Genomic DNA, 16937 nt, shown 5'->3' on the forward strand with positions numbered 1-16937 from the left:
TATTTATCCTTTATCTATGATTATTTACCGCCAAGGTCTCGGGACGTTATCAATATTATTGTGGCTGTATTGATAAGAATTATCTTAGAAATCCGTGCCTGTATTATATTATGTTGTTATTATTGTTTGTTCACTACTAACTCCGAAGTCGGAGCTATTTTACTTAATTCTACTGCCAGATCCTTGCTATACATACTGTAGTAAACTATAGTAAGTCGTTGCTTGTACTGTACGTATATTAATGAAATAAAAGAATATCTCCAAGCGGTGACTACTTTAAACTGTTTAGAGTTTAGGTCATAGTTTACCAAAAAATATAACATGATACATACCTACACCAAATGAAGTTGTTTTTAAATTTTAAATTTCAACACTTACATTATCTATACACCTAGGATGTAATTATTACATTGACCGTATTCTTGCAATGATATTAATGTAATGTTTTCAAATTGTTGAAATAGCCATATTAGGTATTCAAATATGAAAACGTTTTAATTTTCTGATATTTTTTAAGCGTATACTTAGTATAGTTTGAGCGAAAACAATGATTTTGGAAGAAAACCAAAATGTCATCAAACCAAGGGTAAGAGTTAAAATACTGATTCTGTTATTACTATTTATATAATTACATTAGCATGATTAATATGTTAATATATTAAATTTAATAAGCAATTTGCAATTACTACAATACCCATAATTACCTTACCAAATACCAATTACTTACCTATATTATTAATCACTTGTTTGTTATGATTAAAATTTAAAACACTTATTGGTTTGTTCTAGTGTTTTAATTATATTCAGACTTATACTTCTGATTTATCTATTATATTTTTGCGGAAAAAATGTTTTATTGAGTAATAATTTTTAAATACTTTAACATTAAATTAATACTTTACACCTCAGACTGCAGGAATTATTTTAATGTGTAGTCTAAACTCTTAAAATCTTAAGGAACAAAACATCTATGAATTATATTTTGAATACAAAAACATTTTTTATTTAAAAATAATTTAGAAAAATATACTCTTGTGATTTATGTTTTAATTATGACTTTTAAAAATTTGAACACTTAACTCTTATATATGTAATGTATTAAATTTTATTTTATTCTTAGAATAGCCGAGCAGCTCGGCCTAAAGTTGTTTACCAATGGACTGTACAAGATGTTCAAAAATGGTTTCGTCGTCATTGCTATGATTATTATGTTTTATATGGAGAAAAATTCTTGCAGGTATTTACCTAATTAGTACATAATTAAAAACTCCTTTATTTAAGATCTTATTTAACACTTATTTTTCCTTTGGAATTGAATTGCAAGTATTTATAAGAAATATGCTTTTTATTTTAGTAATATTAATATTAATAACATGACAGTAGCATATTTAGGAAGGCATGGGGGGCAGTTGCTCTAGGCAGCAAATTGACGTATGTTATAGGTTTATTATAGGTGAGAAAAATTGCCACTATAAAAAAAAATTGTGGGGAAAGAAGGCATTAAAAAAAATGTGTACCTGGGATTACAAAATCCTAAATATGCCAATGTAAGATGATCATATTGTAAACTTATACATTTTTATAATTTAAATCTTTAAATTATTAACTGATACATTAAACATTTAAACTAATAATGGATATTTTATTGTATTGCTTAAAAACAATTAATAATAATACGTAATATAACATAATTATAAAATTGAATAATTAAAAAAAACAACATAAACATTCAAATAATACTAAACACAAAATACCACAAATTATATTTCTATAAATAAATATTATGATTGATTACTATATCTTCATTTATTTTCAGCATGAAATAATTGGACGCGCTTTAATAAGAATAAATGAAAATCAACTGTATCGTATGGGCATTATAAATCCAGATCATAGTCAAGATATTTGTCGAGAAATACTTAAACTACGTCTTAAAACTTATATTTTAGAGTTTAGAGATCTGGAACGCAACAATCTTTATGATTAAACTTTCAAATTTCTACAAGTAATTATTCTAAATCTAATAACTGCATCATGTTTAGTATATCTCCAGTCTGTCTTGAAACCGAATCGTCCATTTCCATTCTGATATTTTGTAAAGACAAATTGCTAGTAATTTGAGTAAAATCTAAAATATTGTGTTCTGAAATTTTTTCTTCTTTTTTGCTGAAATAAAATTGTTTATATATTTAATTTATAAACATTTATTCTGTGGTTACACAATCATTATCTTATTTAATTTCATTGAAAAATATGCCTAACTTTAAATCATACAATTTTAAATCTATAGTCTTGTAATATCAATGTCATTAAATAATTAAAAATAAAACACAAATTTTTGGATAAATATTTTATTCTTATTACTTTTCATTTGTATTTAATGAAGTTTCTAATATTTCAAGATCCAAATCACTGATTTCTTTACTATCATTATCATTTCCCATCAATTGGGTAACAAAAAGATCCATCTCTTGTTTATATCCATCACGACTAGTCTGGCCATTAAATAATGGATCTGATGTTTCTTCAGATGGTTGCTTAATATTTTTATTAATATTAAATCTAAAAAAAAAAAATATTTATTATACTATGTTGATGTTTTTATCTGTTTTTTTTTTCTAGTTTTACATCGAAAGCCCAAGAGTAGTGATCCGAGGACTATTAGGCTTAATTGAACCTACTTCAGTTTCTACTTTGTAAAATGATATTGGATGAAATGTACTTATGTCGATAAGAGTACTATTTTTATTGAATACTCTTATAACACCTGGAGCTTCACATCCTGCAATACATTATTAATATAATATCTGAAATATTTTGATAATAACTACTACCTACTTAAAATCATTTTACTATTAAACTACTATTTTAAGTTTATTTTAAGAATACCAATAATTTATTTTTTACAAACTATTATAATTTAAATTTAACTATTCCAGCATAATTGTTGTTTTTTTATATAAAGAACTGAATGTGTTATTTTAATTGTACATTATTATTATAAAATGGTTTACTACTGAAATTATTTATTTTATTATTTATAAAAAAAATATTTTTATAAACAATTATGATAATTAGTTAATATTTTAAACAAATGTTCTATTATTAATATAGTATACAAATTTAGGTTAGGTAAAAACCTTACAAAGTAAGATATATATTAATATAAATAGCTGAATATATGCTGATTTAAAAATAATAAGATGTCAACGAATTAAAACTGTGTTTGTGCAAAAAATATCCTTACAATTTGCAAGGCATTAACCATAATAATAGTTTGATATACAATAATGTTATGATAAAAATTACAAACCTCATTTTCAAATAATAATAAATGTTTCAAATTCATAATGGAGCAAAATATACACTTTTTTAAATATTTTATAAATTATTTTTAACATAACAAGATAAATAATGACTACATAAAATACAATTTATGATCTAAACTACAATTATACTTAACCATATGGAATCACCCATTTTCCCACTGAAACAAATGACCCGTTGTATCGTTGTAAACCTTCTTTAATAAATATTGTAACTTTAACATGTATATCTTGCAAATAATTCAACATTGCATAACGTACTCTCATTATTTCTCCATTTGTCATTTTCTCAAAAGTCTTTATCAATAACAAATTATAGTTATTCAAATTTCAAGCTTTGTATTAATGTATACCACAATTACTTGATAGAAATTGTGTTGTATGACATCAATGTTTTGTTTCAACTGATGAGTACATGCCAGTTCACGGATGGAATCTAAATGATTCAATGTTACTAATAATACTTGCCTCGGACCATTACATGAGAACATTTGCATTTTAACTGAGGTTTCTATCAAACCCATTAACTTTTCCATACTAGAATCATTTAGTCGCATTATTGAAGAATGAACCGCACAACATATACTTTTATTTAAAATATCTTTGTTAATGACAGATGTTGGTACAAACAAAAACGGACAGTTAAGTGATGCAGCAATAATGTCATTTAGAACTGCAATATATCAAATCAATTAGGTATCACATTTTATATTAGTGTAAATTTGATGTATTTATGTAAAATATTTTATTTTTTCATGTTAACGGCATTAATAATTAGTAAAATTTATAATGATGGGTACCTAATTTAGATTTGTCAATTTGAATTTTTTGCGTTTTTAATCTTTCTGCCACAACATAAATCATTTCACACACTAAATTTAAATATAAAATTGTATACGTTTGTAAAGCCATGTTTAAAAATATCAGTAAACTTAGTTATTGAAGGTTTATTAGTTTTTATACACTATAGAGGAAGGTACACAACGACCTAACTTTAATTTGTTATTGTTCAGAGGTACCATGGAGACCAAACATATAATAGTGAATAGGTAAGTAGGTACCTGCTCCTAAAGCCCTAAACAATTGTTGTTATTATTATTATTATATTCGTCTATAACAACATATTTTAACCTATAAGACGGTGATAAAAAAATTATAACCACATAACCTGTGAACAAATATGAGTTAGTTAGTCACCTATATAATATATATGTATGTAAGACGTACGAGTGTAACCTTGACCCTATAATAGTAAAATATAATGCCAACAAAATTTAGTAAATAAATATTTGTCCATAAATTGAATCATGTCAATATTTAAAACAATAACGAAAACCTAACGTTTGATTAACATACGTTATGGACATTTAAAACCGGCAGTTTCGCTGACATTTCAGCGACCAAAATTAAAATAATATCGTAAAATTGTTTATTATATTATCATATACTCAAGTAAAAGTAAGTAGGTGGTATATAATATAAATATCATAATAACATATCTCACAAACCGCAACGAGCGATACGTTACGGCGGCTTTATGCAATTATTCGTTTTCCTCTAAAACAATACGCACAATAATATATATCATATCTTTGGATTATTCCTACATAATTATTATATTGTATATGGTTTTTATCCATCCACCGAATATAATAATATTATACTTCGAACCACAATGGATGTACGGTACAACATTATTGTTCGAACAAGTGTGCAAACGCAAGCCTTAAATACGATGGGATCACAACTTTTCGTCGTCATCACTTTCATAGTGGACCGTCGCCGTAACAGCTGTGTACTATGAAAATACGTAATGATTTTATGGTATTTTTCACGGTACACCAGCCATCTCGATTTCGGCGTGCCGACCACAATAAAATAATACAACGACCGAAAACCGTAATAGCAATGACATTAATTGGTACCGTCCGCGATCGACCTGTATCTGTGGTGTTCGGCCGGAATGGTACAAATCGCGGACGACAATCCGGAAACGCGAGCGCTACACGACACGACAGCGTATTGTGCTCGAGCCATTTCCGGATTACTTGCGTAGTTGCTTGTTGCAGGACGACGACGGGAAGTCGGGAGCTCGGGGAAACAATATCGTTTACTTCCTCCGAAGTCCTCGTCACTGTAGTCGTAGTGCCGTGCGCGGACGTCGCAGAGGCGTTCGTATTTTACCGCGACAATAGTTTTATTATCGTCAGCCATTTTGCAACAGTTGTTGGTGAAACACCTGGTGCGGCGTTGCCGGACCGTCGCTGATAAGAGACGCGTCGCGTTCCGTCGGGGAAACCGCCGGACGGCAATCAGTCGGATCACTCGACACAGCCGGAACGGAACGGCCGTTGTTCGGTCCGGCAACGTGGCTACGGCTAGATTTCTCTCATATGTCCCCACCGCCCGCCCGCCCTTCCCCGCTGGGGTTCACCTCAACAAGCGGCCCGTCTCCCGCACTAACGCTGATCGGTAGCATAACGTTTGTTTACACTTTGCGTTGCATTGCATTTCGGTCGGTCCGCGTATCGTTACTCGCACGTAAAACCGTTCTGTCCCCGTCGTACCGTCCGCTTCCGTCGCGTATCCGCCGCAAACCGTCTGCTAGACCGCTAGCACTGCGCACCGAGTCCAAACGTTTCGTTTTTCGCGCCGACCGTCGCATCCGTGTCCGGCGATAATGCCATGTTAACGTCCGCTCGCTGGTCAGGTCCGATGCACGTCGTGATGTTAGTTAACCGGACAAATGTGACGAGAAATGAAACGGCATTCGGATGAACACATGGCGTCCGCGGACACTGTCGGCGCATACGCCACCGCCGCCGCCACCCGTTCACCGCCTAGGTCTAGGCCCAACCTGGTGACCATTTCCAATGTCGTCCAGTCGAACTTCGTTTCGCAGGCCATAAACAACCCGAACATACAGTTCAACACGGTGCAGCCGTTCAGCGCGCCCACAATGCCGGTCCTGGCCATCAACGACAAGGTTCCTGGTTCGTTACCCGGTGGCTCCGCCATGCCGGCCCTCCACACGATCCAGACGCAACACAATATTCAACAGATAAGGCAAAAAGTCGTGCCGCCCGCGACCATAATCCAACAGCAACAGCAGCAGCAGCAACAACAACAACAGCAACAGCAGCAGCAGCAGCAGCAGCAGACTCAGTTTCAGAGGCTCAAGGTCGAAGATGCCCTGTCCTATTTGGATCAGGTGAAATATAAATTTAGTAATCAGCCTCAAGTGTACAACGATTTCTTGGACATAATGAAAGAGTTCAAATCGCAGAGCATAGACACCCCCGGAGTGATAACACGGGTCTCAAACCTATTCAAAGGTCATCCTGAGCTCATAGTGGGTTTTAATACGTTCCTACCTCCAGGTTATAAAATAGAAATAAAAAATAACGAACTTGGCTTTCATGTTTCTGTGTCGATACCTCAAAGTCCGGCGATCACATCATCCCAGACAATTATACATTCGACAACTCAACATATTATGTCAAGCACTCCAATAGTTACTACTCCACCAGTCACTTTGACTTCAACACCGCCTGTAGTAATTAAACCAGCCGGACATACACCTACCATAAACCAGGTCAATACTACTTCGGTTGTAATAAATCACCATACGACGCACAATAGTGTGACACCAACTGCGCCTACTAGCAGTGTTCATCCAACCCAAATACCTTTGTCTGTAGCTAGTTTAAGCCAAGTGGCATCTAATATACCTCAAGTGTCGATACCTACAACTCAGGAATCAACCAACTCACAAAATCAACCAGTTGAGTTTAATCACGCCATAAATTATGTGAATAAAATTAAAAATCGTTTTCAAGGGCAACCAGAAAAATATAAAAGATTTCTGGAAATATTACATACTTATCAAAAAGAGCAAAAAACACATAAAGATAACGTGCCAGTTGCTGAAAAAACATTAACTGAAGCTGAAGTATATCAGCAAGTTGCTAAATTATTCGAAAACCAAGATGATTTACTATTGGAATTTGGACAATTTCTACCTGATGCTAAATCACCTGATGCCAAACAGGCGGCAGAAGCAATCATTGTCCCTCCTAAGAAGGCGGCTACCGTTGTTACTAGTGCACCTCCTGTAATTCCTTTGCCCCCACCACCTCCCATCAAAAAAGAACATCCGGCAGCTATTCCAATTACCAAGGAAATTATTAAAGAGTCAAGTGTTCCAAACGTAGCTTTGAAAAGAACTTCATCGTTTTCTTCCAGTCAGAATTTACCACCGCCCAAAAAACCAAAATCTCCTTTTCCTAGTTTGGGAGACGTATCATATCAAGAAGCATATAAATATGGTACATTAACAGATTTTGCATTTTTTGATCTCGTTAGAAAGTCGATTCATAATGCTGCTGCCTATGATGATTTCTTGAGATGTTTAGTTTTATATTACACTGAAATTATATCTAAATCAGAACTGCTAAATTTAGTGCAACCTTTCCTTGGAAAATACTCAGAATTATTTAGAAGATTCAAAGATTTTATTGGGACCAGTGAAAAAAGTAATAATGCTGCTGCAGTTCCAACGGAAAACAAACTTTGTGGCTTACCACATTTTTCGTTACTCGACCCTGGATCTAATCGTCAAGATAGATCTGCTGGTGATCTACCCACTGATATAGATTATAGTATCTGTAAAAGGTTAGGTGCAAGTTATTGTGCTGTACCCTCAGATTATCTAACTCCTAAATGTAGTGGTAGGACGAAAATGTGTTATGAAGTACTGAATGACACGTGGGTTTCTTTCCCTACGTGGTCTGAAGAATCATCATTTGCCACTAGTCGAAAAACACAATACGAAGAATATATGCATAGGTGCGAAGATGAAAGATTTGAACTCGATCTCGTAATGGAAGTTAATTTGGCAGCAATATATTGTTTAGAAGAACTAACAAGAAGATTTAATAGAATGACACCTGAAGAACTATCGAAATTTAAAATGGAAGACTGTAGTTTTGGTAGTGATACAACTTCAATGACAACCAATAGGCGTGCTATTAAAAGATTATATGGTGATAAGACAACTGATATACTTGAAGGACTTCAAAAAAATCCATTAACTGCTGTTCCGATAGTTTTAAAAAGGCTAAAATCCAAAAATGAAGAATGGAAGGTAGCAAGAAATACTTTTAATGAAATATGGAAAAGTCAAAATGAAAAATACTATCTTAAATCATTAGACCATCAAGGTGTTAATTTTAAACAAAGTGACATGAAATTTCTTAGGTCAAAATCATTATTAAATGAAATTGAAACTTTATACGATGAGCGGAATGAACAGAGTGATACTATCACTGGACCTCATATGGTGTTTTCATATGTTGATAAATCAATTATAGATGATGCTGCTAATTTGTTGATACATCATGTCAAGAGACAAGCAAGCATTAATAAAGAAGACAAACAAAAAATAAAATCACTTATTAGAAGGTTCATCCCTGATATGTTTCATCATCCAAGGCAAGAGTTAAGTGACGATGAACGTGATGGTCAAAATGATTGTTCTAATAATAATTCACCTGAAACAACTAAAGCATCTTTGCGAATCTCCGAAGAAAAAGATGTACCCGAGCTTAAAATAACAGATAACGATAAATTAAAAGCGCCTGAACATTCTAGTACAGAAGAATGTTACACTTTATTTTATGGTAATAATAACTGGTATTTGTTCCTCAGACTACATCATATACTATGTGATCGGCTTACTCAAATATATAAAAAAGCCTCACAGTTGCTTCATGAAGAATGTATTTACCAAGTGACTAGGTCAGAGACTGCAGCTTCAAAACTTCATCTCAATCCCAATTCATCAATTCTGTTAGAAGACTATTATCCTGCTCTACTTGATATGATTAAAAATGTGCTGGATGGCAACATGGATTCAAATACCTATGAAGACACGTTAAGGGAAATGTATGGTATCCACGCATATGTAGGATTTACACTCGATAAGGTTGTTGTTTATGCTGTTCGTCAATTGCAGCATTTAGTATCTGATGAATACTGTCAAGAGTGTTATAATATATTTATGAAAGAAAGTAAAAAAAACGGAACAGGTGGTCTTTGCAGTACAGCATGTCAAAGAATTGCACAAGAAGCAGCATATCAACGCAGGGCTGAAGCTGCTTTGAGTAACGATAACAATTGCTATAAAATACTTATATACAAATCTAATTGTAAACTAACGTTTGAGTTGCTGGATACCGACACAGAGGATAATCAGGACAGTGGTAAATGGACAAGTTTTGATAATGAACCTTTATCTGAAACTAATGATGATAAACAAGATGAAAACCAAAGTCCTAAAGATTAAATATTCAGTTTACTAAAATGATCTAACCTTAAATAACCAAGTATTCTATACCTTAATTATTATTTATTATTAATTTTTTACATAAATTGTTTCTACTACAATATGTAGCCTAATTTTTTCTTGCTCTGTATTGATTCCAAAGTCTCATCTGAACTATTACTTTAAAAGGTAATGTTATTAAAAAAAATAATAAATTTTTGTAACTATGTTGCTAATATTTTTAATACTGTTTCAGTTTTGCTTTATGTTTGTACATAACTATTCATTGACATTTGATGAGAATCAAATAAGCCAGTTGCCACATATTTTTTTTTCATAAAAGTAAGTTTGTTAATTTAATATTTGTAGTAAAGTTTGAAAAATTGTGTCATATTTTAAATTTATTATCTTCACATTTTTGTCCTCAACTATATTTTGGGTTTTATACAATTTTGTAATAAATGTAAATCAATGTATAATTTTAATAGTGAGTTTTCTTTGTTTTCCAGAAAAATATTGAATCAATTTCCTCGAAGATTTTGTTGGTTGAATATTCCAGGAATAACTAAGGTAAATTAATAAATATTTTTAATATGGTACAGAGACACAGAGTTAGTTAATCCTTTTGTCTATCATATATATAAATATATAGTAGTGATCATTAATTTATGAACCCTTTCGTAAAATAACTTTATGATATGTTGAATATACCCTATTTTAATTTAAAAAATATATATTATAGTAAAAAAAAACTGAGAAAAAGTTACATGTTTAAAGCTTTTTACATTTTGCCAACAATACTTGATATAAGTTAACCTAATAAAAATTTGATATATGTATCAACAATTAAATTTGACATGTCAACACATGTTCAGTAAAATTTTATGGTTTTCGTTTTTGTATTAATCGATTAATAATTGATTCAAATTATTACTTCTATTTGTTTACTTCCGAGGAAAACTAAAAAATTTTCAGCTTTCATTCAACCTCTTTGTATATCAAGCACATTTTATATTAGATAATATATTCTAATATATCATTACTTATTGAATACTGAATAATTTATTGTACAACCCCATTTTCTTTGAAATATCAAATAACCTATTTGAACCTATATAATATAAAGTCAAACTAATAAATTGATTTTTTTTTTTCAGAAAACCAATTACAAAAATATATTAATTCTTGCAACACTGGACAATGGTTTTATATTCTACATTATAAACTCTAAAACACAATGATTTGTACATTTTTACTATTGTTTAAAAAATTAATATTATGTATAGAAATACTGTATTTATGTATATTTTTTTATTTTACTTTTCTGTAGAAAATAGATAAATATTTTAATCAGTTACCAATGGATGTTTTTTTAGAACACCAATAGGAACAATATTGTGAAAATCGTGAAATTAAATTTCACTATTAGAACAAATAACCAATTTTATTAAGAATCTATTCTTTAAACTGTGAATGTAGGAACGTAGCGTTAAATAAATTATAGTTTTAAATTTAATATTATGCAGCAATAGCAAATCATGTTCAAATATGGGTTCTTCCATTGTGCATAGGTTTTTTTAAATCTGTAAACAAAAAATGTGTAATTATTTTGTTACAATTTTTTGTATTTATAGCCTATAATGGTGTAAATAATTTATATATTTTTCATTATAAATAATTTCTTAACGTGTAGAAATGATTGAATTGATAATTGTATTATACATGCCATAGAAATGTTAATATTTATTTAATAAATAGGAAAATATTTTTTAGAGAGTAGTATTTTTAATGAATTTTAAATATTAGGCATGAAAATTTAAAATATATCTATGAAATATGAATAAAAATGTCAATAAAATTGCCATTTACTGAATTGATATCCTTGGTTGCTTGTAAATTGTAATATGTTTATTACAGTTTTTTTTTTAAAATTTAATTGAATTGTTTGCATTATATTTTTTTTATTTTTAGTTTGTTTATATATTATATATTGATTAATTTATTTGGAATGAATTAATTAAAGTTTTATTTTATACTTTTTGATTTTACTTTTATACTTTACCTTAATTCTTGTAAATCAATGAAACATCTTATAAATATTATGAAATATTAATATGACAAAATTGTATTTTAATGAGTTTTATATACAGTTTACATTGAAGTTACTTTAAAAACAATTTTAATATGAAACTAAACAAACATTTTTAATTAATTCCTACTTTACCCATAAATACCAATTGGTACTTAATAAAGGCTGAAAATGGGTTAATAAAGACTGGTTTTAAATTGTTAGACTTATGTTAAATAACAAATAAACAATTTTTAAATGATCTAAACAAGGAAACATATTTCTATAAGTATTTTTTATTAATATTAGCATTTAGCAATAAGCAAAATACATATTATATTCTTTATACTATTTCGTATTTATACAACTTGTATTCAGTATTGTATTTTAATTATACTTTTTTTCTAAAGCAATCAAGTTCCACAATATACAAACTAAATAGTAGTATGGTATTTCACAACTTATGTGTTCTATTTAAATTTTAAACAATATTCATAGTCTTTCTTGGGACTCAATACTTAATAATGTTTTAAGATTTAATAGAGTACATTTTGAATAATTTATAAATAACAGTCTACCGGCCACAATATTCAATACAGCTATTGACATCCAACAAGAAATGATAACTTATACTGACATTTTGTTAAGTAGAAAATTAACATTTATTCAGAACTATTTATGAATAGTTAAAGTAAATTTTATATTTTTATATAAAACAAAAAATATAATATTTGAAAAGAATTGATGTATTTGTAATAATAAAAATTACTCATAAAAACCAGGCATCCAGCCTTCATATTGTCAACCATGTAATAATATTAAAATTGTGAAACTGTATGTAAATTTATCAATAAGTAGAATTTTAACTGTACAAAATAATATGTATTTATCACTTATCAAAAAGTAGAATTTTAATTGTACAAATGTATTTATAACTTATCAATAATCTAAATTATATTTTATATCATGTCTATACAAATCATTTAATATGTACGACACGATTAAATTTGTTGTTTATTGTTAAACATGTTGTTTGTGTCAATTTTTATTTTGAGTGGCGTTATTTTTTTAAACGATCCATCTATACAACCATTAACACAAAACGTGGACTATATTATTCATTATTTCAAATGAAAAAAAAAGAACATCGAGCAACTTTAGTTTAGTCTTTCATTGTTTCTTAACAGAATTATAAAGGTACAAGCAAAGAGGTTAAAAAGAATATTATTTCGTGTTGAATATGTGGAGTTTCGGTAAGTTGCGCACTTACGTCTCGAACAGTTAATGTTTTATGTGTTCACCGGATAGTCAATAAGTGTCGAAGGAATAAGAGACAACTTACAGTAATCATCATCAATACTGTGTTTTGTCGCAGAACAGCGAGCAATATTGTCAAATATCGATTCGTTTACTGAAACTGAATGCCACTAATCATCATTGTCTAATCTCTTTGCTCCGATCATAATAATTGTCAATAATATTGTCGGATATTTCATAAGAAATATGGTAATGGTAATCTAAGGCATTCAATTAGTCATTTAAAGTCATTTTGTAAAATCGTAAATTGTTTTTTATATTTTGTAATCAATAGACATGTCATTTACATATCTACAGAAAATTTCAGGAATTCAAATCTCGTCATATTATGTTATTAAAAATTGATTACAAAAACGATCACGTGCGTTTTAGACAATAAACATAGACCTTATACTAAGTTGTTGTAGGTAAGACAACTGTAAATTAAAGAAGGTCTATGGTTTTAAAAGATAAAAAGAATAACCGTGAAAAAACTATTGTACCGCGTGCCACACTGTATGATTTACAGGTTAGAATGCCATGTTCGTGTATATTTTTTCTCCCATGAGCACCAAAGCATCCCCGGCCCGCATCGCATCTATCGACGATTAATTTTCACGTCTTTTCACTCTCTGTTCGTGATACTCGACCACGTTATTTAGCGAGTGTTACTTTAATTTGTAGAATTTTGTATTTCTAGCTAATATTTTCATTTCAAATGGCTCCTGCTGCAAAACAGGTAAAGAGTTTATTTTTAATTGTATATTCTGTATATTACAAATTTAATCGTGATACACGTACTTCCATCTCATACTCTAATTTATGACTGTCAAGTACTCGTGTTTTGCGTAGGGCATGTTTTCTTTTTTTACTTTCTTTAGTTAAAATAAAATGTTTGCTAAATGTTATTGATCTACACTTATTATATTTACTTACTTAAAATGATGACCTTATTTCAAAATAATTGGAAGCATTCTATTTTTTAGCCAAAAGCCGCTGGTGGTGATAAAAAGCCTGCGGCCAAGAAGCCGCAGGCTCAGCAACCCGCCAAGGCTAAACAGGAAGCACCTAAGCCAAAAGCTGAACCTAAGGCCCAACCTAAGAAGGCTGAACCAGTAGTTGAACCCAAACAACAACCGAAAAAGGACACCAAACAACAAGCTCCTAAGGCTCAACCAGCACAAGACAAGAAACCGGCTAAGGAACAACCCAAGAAAGAAACCGTAACTATTTTTGATTATTTACAATTCTAATTATATGTATCTCAATTTTAAATTACCTTTTTTTTTCCAAGGCACCTGCACCAAAGAAGGTTGCACAAAAAGGTAGCCAGGACAGTAAGAAGCCTGCTCCACAGCAACCATCTAAGGCTAATGCTAAAGTTGAACCAGCTAAGGAAAAACCCAAAGCTGCCAAAGCTGACCCTAAGGCTAAAAAAGCCGAACCAGTGAAAGCTAAAGAGCCTGAAGTAAAACAAACCAAGAAGGCTCAACAACAAGCAGCACCGCCAACCAAGGGAAAGAAAGAAGAACCTAAAAAAGTGAAGGAAGAACCCAAGAGCAAGGCAACTAAGCGTCCAGCTGAAGAAGCTCCTAAAGCTGTCAAAAAAGACAAGAAAGAACCAGCCAAAGCAGAAAAGAAGCCTGAACCAGCTAAAGTTGTCAAGAAAGAACCTGAAGCTGCCAAGAAAACTCCAGCTGCTGCCGCCAAGAAAACTGTTGAAAAGAAACCAGCTACCGATAAGAAAACAGCCACTGCTACAACTGCTCCTGCTCCAGCCAAAAAACCTTTGACTGCTGCTGTAACCGTTAAGAAGACAGTTGCTCCTCCAACCTTGAAGAAAGCACCGGGTGCACCTAAAAAGCTCGCTTTAACTAAGAAAGCAAACACTGTACAGAAGAAACCCAAGGCAACATTGAGGGGTAAAGGAGCTGCTTTGAAAAAGAAGAAGGAAACTAGAAAGATGACAATCGATTGTACTCATCCAGTGGAAGACAGTATTATGGATGTCAATAACTTCGTAAGGCTAAATTAAATTGACAAGTATTTATATATTTTTTATATATTATAAAATTATTTGTTTGTAGGAAAAGTTCCTCCAAGAACGAATGAAGTATAATGGAAAAACAAATAACTTTGGTAATGTTATCTCATTGGAAAAGACGAAAACCAAAATTATTGTCAATTCCGATGTACCTTTCACCAAGAGGTATGTATCAATCATATTATTTGCTTTTAAATATTTTTACAACTGAACATATTTAATTTATTTTTTTTAATTCTAGGTACTTAAAATATTTAACAAAGAAATACTTGAAAAAGAATAATTTGAGAGATTGGTTGAGGGTAGTCCACAGTGGACCAGACAGCTATGAACTCAGATACTTCCAGGTAAATAATTTTAATTTAATTTGGGTATTATTTACAATGGAAAGATATGTTTATTGTAAACAATTATTACAAGGTTGTTATATCTTAGGTAAAATAGACAATTTTAAAATTATCAATACAGTAAATTAATTATAGTAATAGGATAATGATAAACATTTTAAGCACATTGTGATGTTTTTCAAACATACAGTATAGGACATCTTGTGCTGTTCGTTTTAATATTCTAGTAAATTTACCTATTTTTAATTTTTAAATTGAGAATATCATATGTACTGTTGTGAGATGAATATTTTTATACTTCATATAGTAATTGCTTACTTCAAAATTATAAAATTTAGAGGAAACTGGTGAACTAACACAGATAATATTTTACCTTTAAATTTGAAAATTTGTCAATTGTTTTTATTTATTTATTTGTTAAGTTATTATTTTTATATTTTGACAATTATAGACATTACATAGGTTATTAATTCATTTTTATGTAAGATCATAATACACCAAATACGCTAAAACCTCTTATATTGTTGTATAAATTACACACCAGAGCAACATATACTATGTGATGGCTGATGTTTGATATTCAATTACTTCTTTGAAAATATAGTATAAAATAATATTTTCTGTATAGTGTAATTTAACAGCACCCGTATTACAAACTTCTTTTACATTATATTATCATTTGCCTTAGCCATAAATTACAAACAAATTTAATAGATGATGGTATACAAACCCATGGTGATTTTAGTTGTTTTACCAAGAATGATAGTCTTGTGTCCTATTTATCTGAACAAATCATATAAATAATTTTAGTTTAATTTTCTGTGTTGCCTTTTCAGTATTTTAATTATTCTAAATATATATTTCTAGTCTCAATATTTTAAAAATTAATTGGTAGAATCAGTTGATTGATGATAATCCAATTTATTATAATAAATTATGAATATTGAATACAAATTTATATAATATGCCTTTTTAAGAACGCTACACCTGTATTTGTTGTCTTCATCTTACAAGTGTTAAGTATAGCAATTGTACATTAAGCTGTGTTCACGTTTAGCTTCATTAGTTTAAAAATTATAATGAATCTACCTATTATAAATTAATGGTAAGAACATTATCTGTATTTGTATGTTTAAATTGTATGGTAATTTACTTTTTAGTGAGTTATGAACATTTTAGAATTGTACAAGTGCATACTCAAAACTTGTTAACTTACTAAAAAATGTAATTACTGTAAAAACCATCATACTTAACCTTATCTTTGAATTTCATAACTAGGTAGTCACTTCAATTTTTAAAATTAATCAAATTTATCTTTAACAATTGGTATAATTTTCCAAACAATTAATTTGTAAAATTTTTGTTATAGATCAATAATGCTGAAGATGATGACGAAGAGGATAATGCTGATTAAAGAACGAAAAACAAATTTTATTTTTAATTGTTTGACTCCTTGTACATCATCTTATTAATAATAAAAAAAAAAAAAATAAAAAAAACTATTTAGATTTTTATTCATTTTTAAAATTTA

General features: G+C 30.1%; 4 protein-coding genes across 5 annotated transcripts; 3 read left to right on the forward strand and 1 right to left on the reverse strand.

Annotated features, from left to right (window-relative positions):
• The first annotated feature begins 71 nt into the window (after nucleotides 1-71).
• LOC111042541 (protein aveugle) lies at nucleotides 72-2783 on the forward strand. 2 transcript variants are annotated; one of them, XM_022327177.1, is made up of 5 exons: nucleotides 72-229; nucleotides 518-586; nucleotides 1121-1237; nucleotides 1817-2005; nucleotides 2623-2783. In XM_022327177.1, the coding sequence occupies exons 2-4, from the start codon at nucleotides 548-550 to the stop codon at nucleotides 1985-1987; spliced, it is 327 nt and encodes a 108-aa protein (XP_022182869.1). In that variant the 5' UTR covers nucleotides 72-229; nucleotides 518-547; the 3' UTR covers nucleotides 1988-2005; nucleotides 2623-2783. The 2 variants fall into 2 exon arrangements, with proteins under 2 accessions (XP_022182869.1, XP_022182868.1); XM_022327176.1 differs by having other exon boundaries at nucleotides 73-210.
• Nucleotides 2010-5660, reverse strand: LOC111042539 (protein OSCP1-like). Its single transcript, XM_022327172.1, has 6 exons — nucleotides 5252-5660; nucleotides 3689-3999; nucleotides 3464-3623; nucleotides 2629-2782; nucleotides 2365-2562; nucleotides 2010-2166 (listed from the first exon to the last, which is right to left on the reverse strand). Exons 1-6 carry the CDS (start codon nucleotides 5538-5540, stop codon nucleotides 2010-2012), a joined length of 1269 nt encoding a protein of 422 aa, XP_022182864.1. The 5' UTR covers nucleotides 5541-5660.
• Nucleotides 5661-5825: 165 nt separating this feature from the next.
• On the forward strand, nucleotides 5826-9993 carry LOC111042538 (paired amphipathic helix protein Sin3b). Its single transcript, XM_022327171.1, has 2 exons — nucleotides 5826-9840; nucleotides 9908-9993. Exon 1 carries the CDS (start codon nucleotides 6085-6087, stop codon nucleotides 9670-9672), a length of 3588 nt encoding a protein of 1195 aa, XP_022182863.1. The 5' UTR covers nucleotides 5826-6084; the 3' UTR covers nucleotides 9673-9840; nucleotides 9908-9993.
• A 3625-nt stretch (nucleotides 9994-13618) lies between these two features.
• Nucleotides 13619-16881, forward strand: LOC111042552 (60S ribosomal protein L22-like). Its single transcript, XM_022327198.1, has 6 exons — nucleotides 13619-13754; nucleotides 14002-14238; nucleotides 14310-15035; nucleotides 15103-15224; nucleotides 15301-15406; nucleotides 16776-16881. The coding sequence occupies exons 1-6, from the start codon at nucleotides 13734-13736 to the stop codon at nucleotides 16818-16820; spliced, it is 1257 nt and encodes a 418-aa protein (XP_022182890.1). The 5' UTR covers nucleotides 13619-13733; the 3' UTR covers nucleotides 16821-16881.
• Nucleotides 16882-16937: the final 56 nt, after the last annotated feature.

This window comes from Myzus persicae, unplaced genomic scaffold, assembly GCF_001856785.1.
Source record: "Myzus persicae strain clone G006 unplaced genomic scaffold, MPER_G0061.0, whole genome shotgun sequence".
Lineage (NCBI taxonomy): Eukaryota > Metazoa > Arthropoda > Insecta > Hemiptera > Aphididae > Myzus > Myzus persicae.

Coding starts and splice junctions, on each gene's coding strand:
- LOC111042541 (XM_022327177.1), top strand. CDS start 548: ATGATTTTGGAAGAAAACCAAAATGTCATCAAACCAAGG. Junction 587..1,120: donor AAAATGTCATCAAACCAAGG/GTAAGAGTTAAA, acceptor TTTTATTCTTAG/AATAGCCGAGCAGCTCGGCC. Junction 1,238..1,816: donor ATGGAGAAAAATTCTTGCAG/GTATTTACCTAA, acceptor ATTTATTTTCAG/CATGAAATAATTGGACGCGC.
- LOC111042539 (XM_022327172.1), bottom strand. CDS start 5,540: ATGGCTGACGATAATAAAACTATTGTCGCGGTAAAATACGAACGCCTC. Junction 4,000..5,251: donor ATACAGGTCGATCGCGGACG/GTACCAATTAAT, acceptor GATATATTGCAG/TTCTAAATGACATTATTGCT. Junction 3,624..3,688: donor TACAACACAATTTCTATCAA/GTAATTGTGGTA, acceptor TTATTGATAAAG/ACTTTTGAGAAAATGACAAA.
- LOC111042538 (XM_022327171.1), top strand. CDS start 6,085: ATGAAACGGCATTCGGATGAACACATGGCGTCCGCGGACACTGTCGGC.
- LOC111042552 (XM_022327198.1), top strand. CDS start 13,734: ATGGCTCCTGCTGCAAAACAG. Junction 15,225..15,300: donor GATGTACCTTTCACCAAGAG/GTATGTATCAAT, acceptor TTTTAATTCTAG/GTACTTAAAATATTTAACAA. Junction 15,407..16,775: donor ATGAACTCAGATACTTCCAG/GTAAATAATTTT, acceptor TTTTTGTTATAG/ATCAATAATGCTGAAGATGA.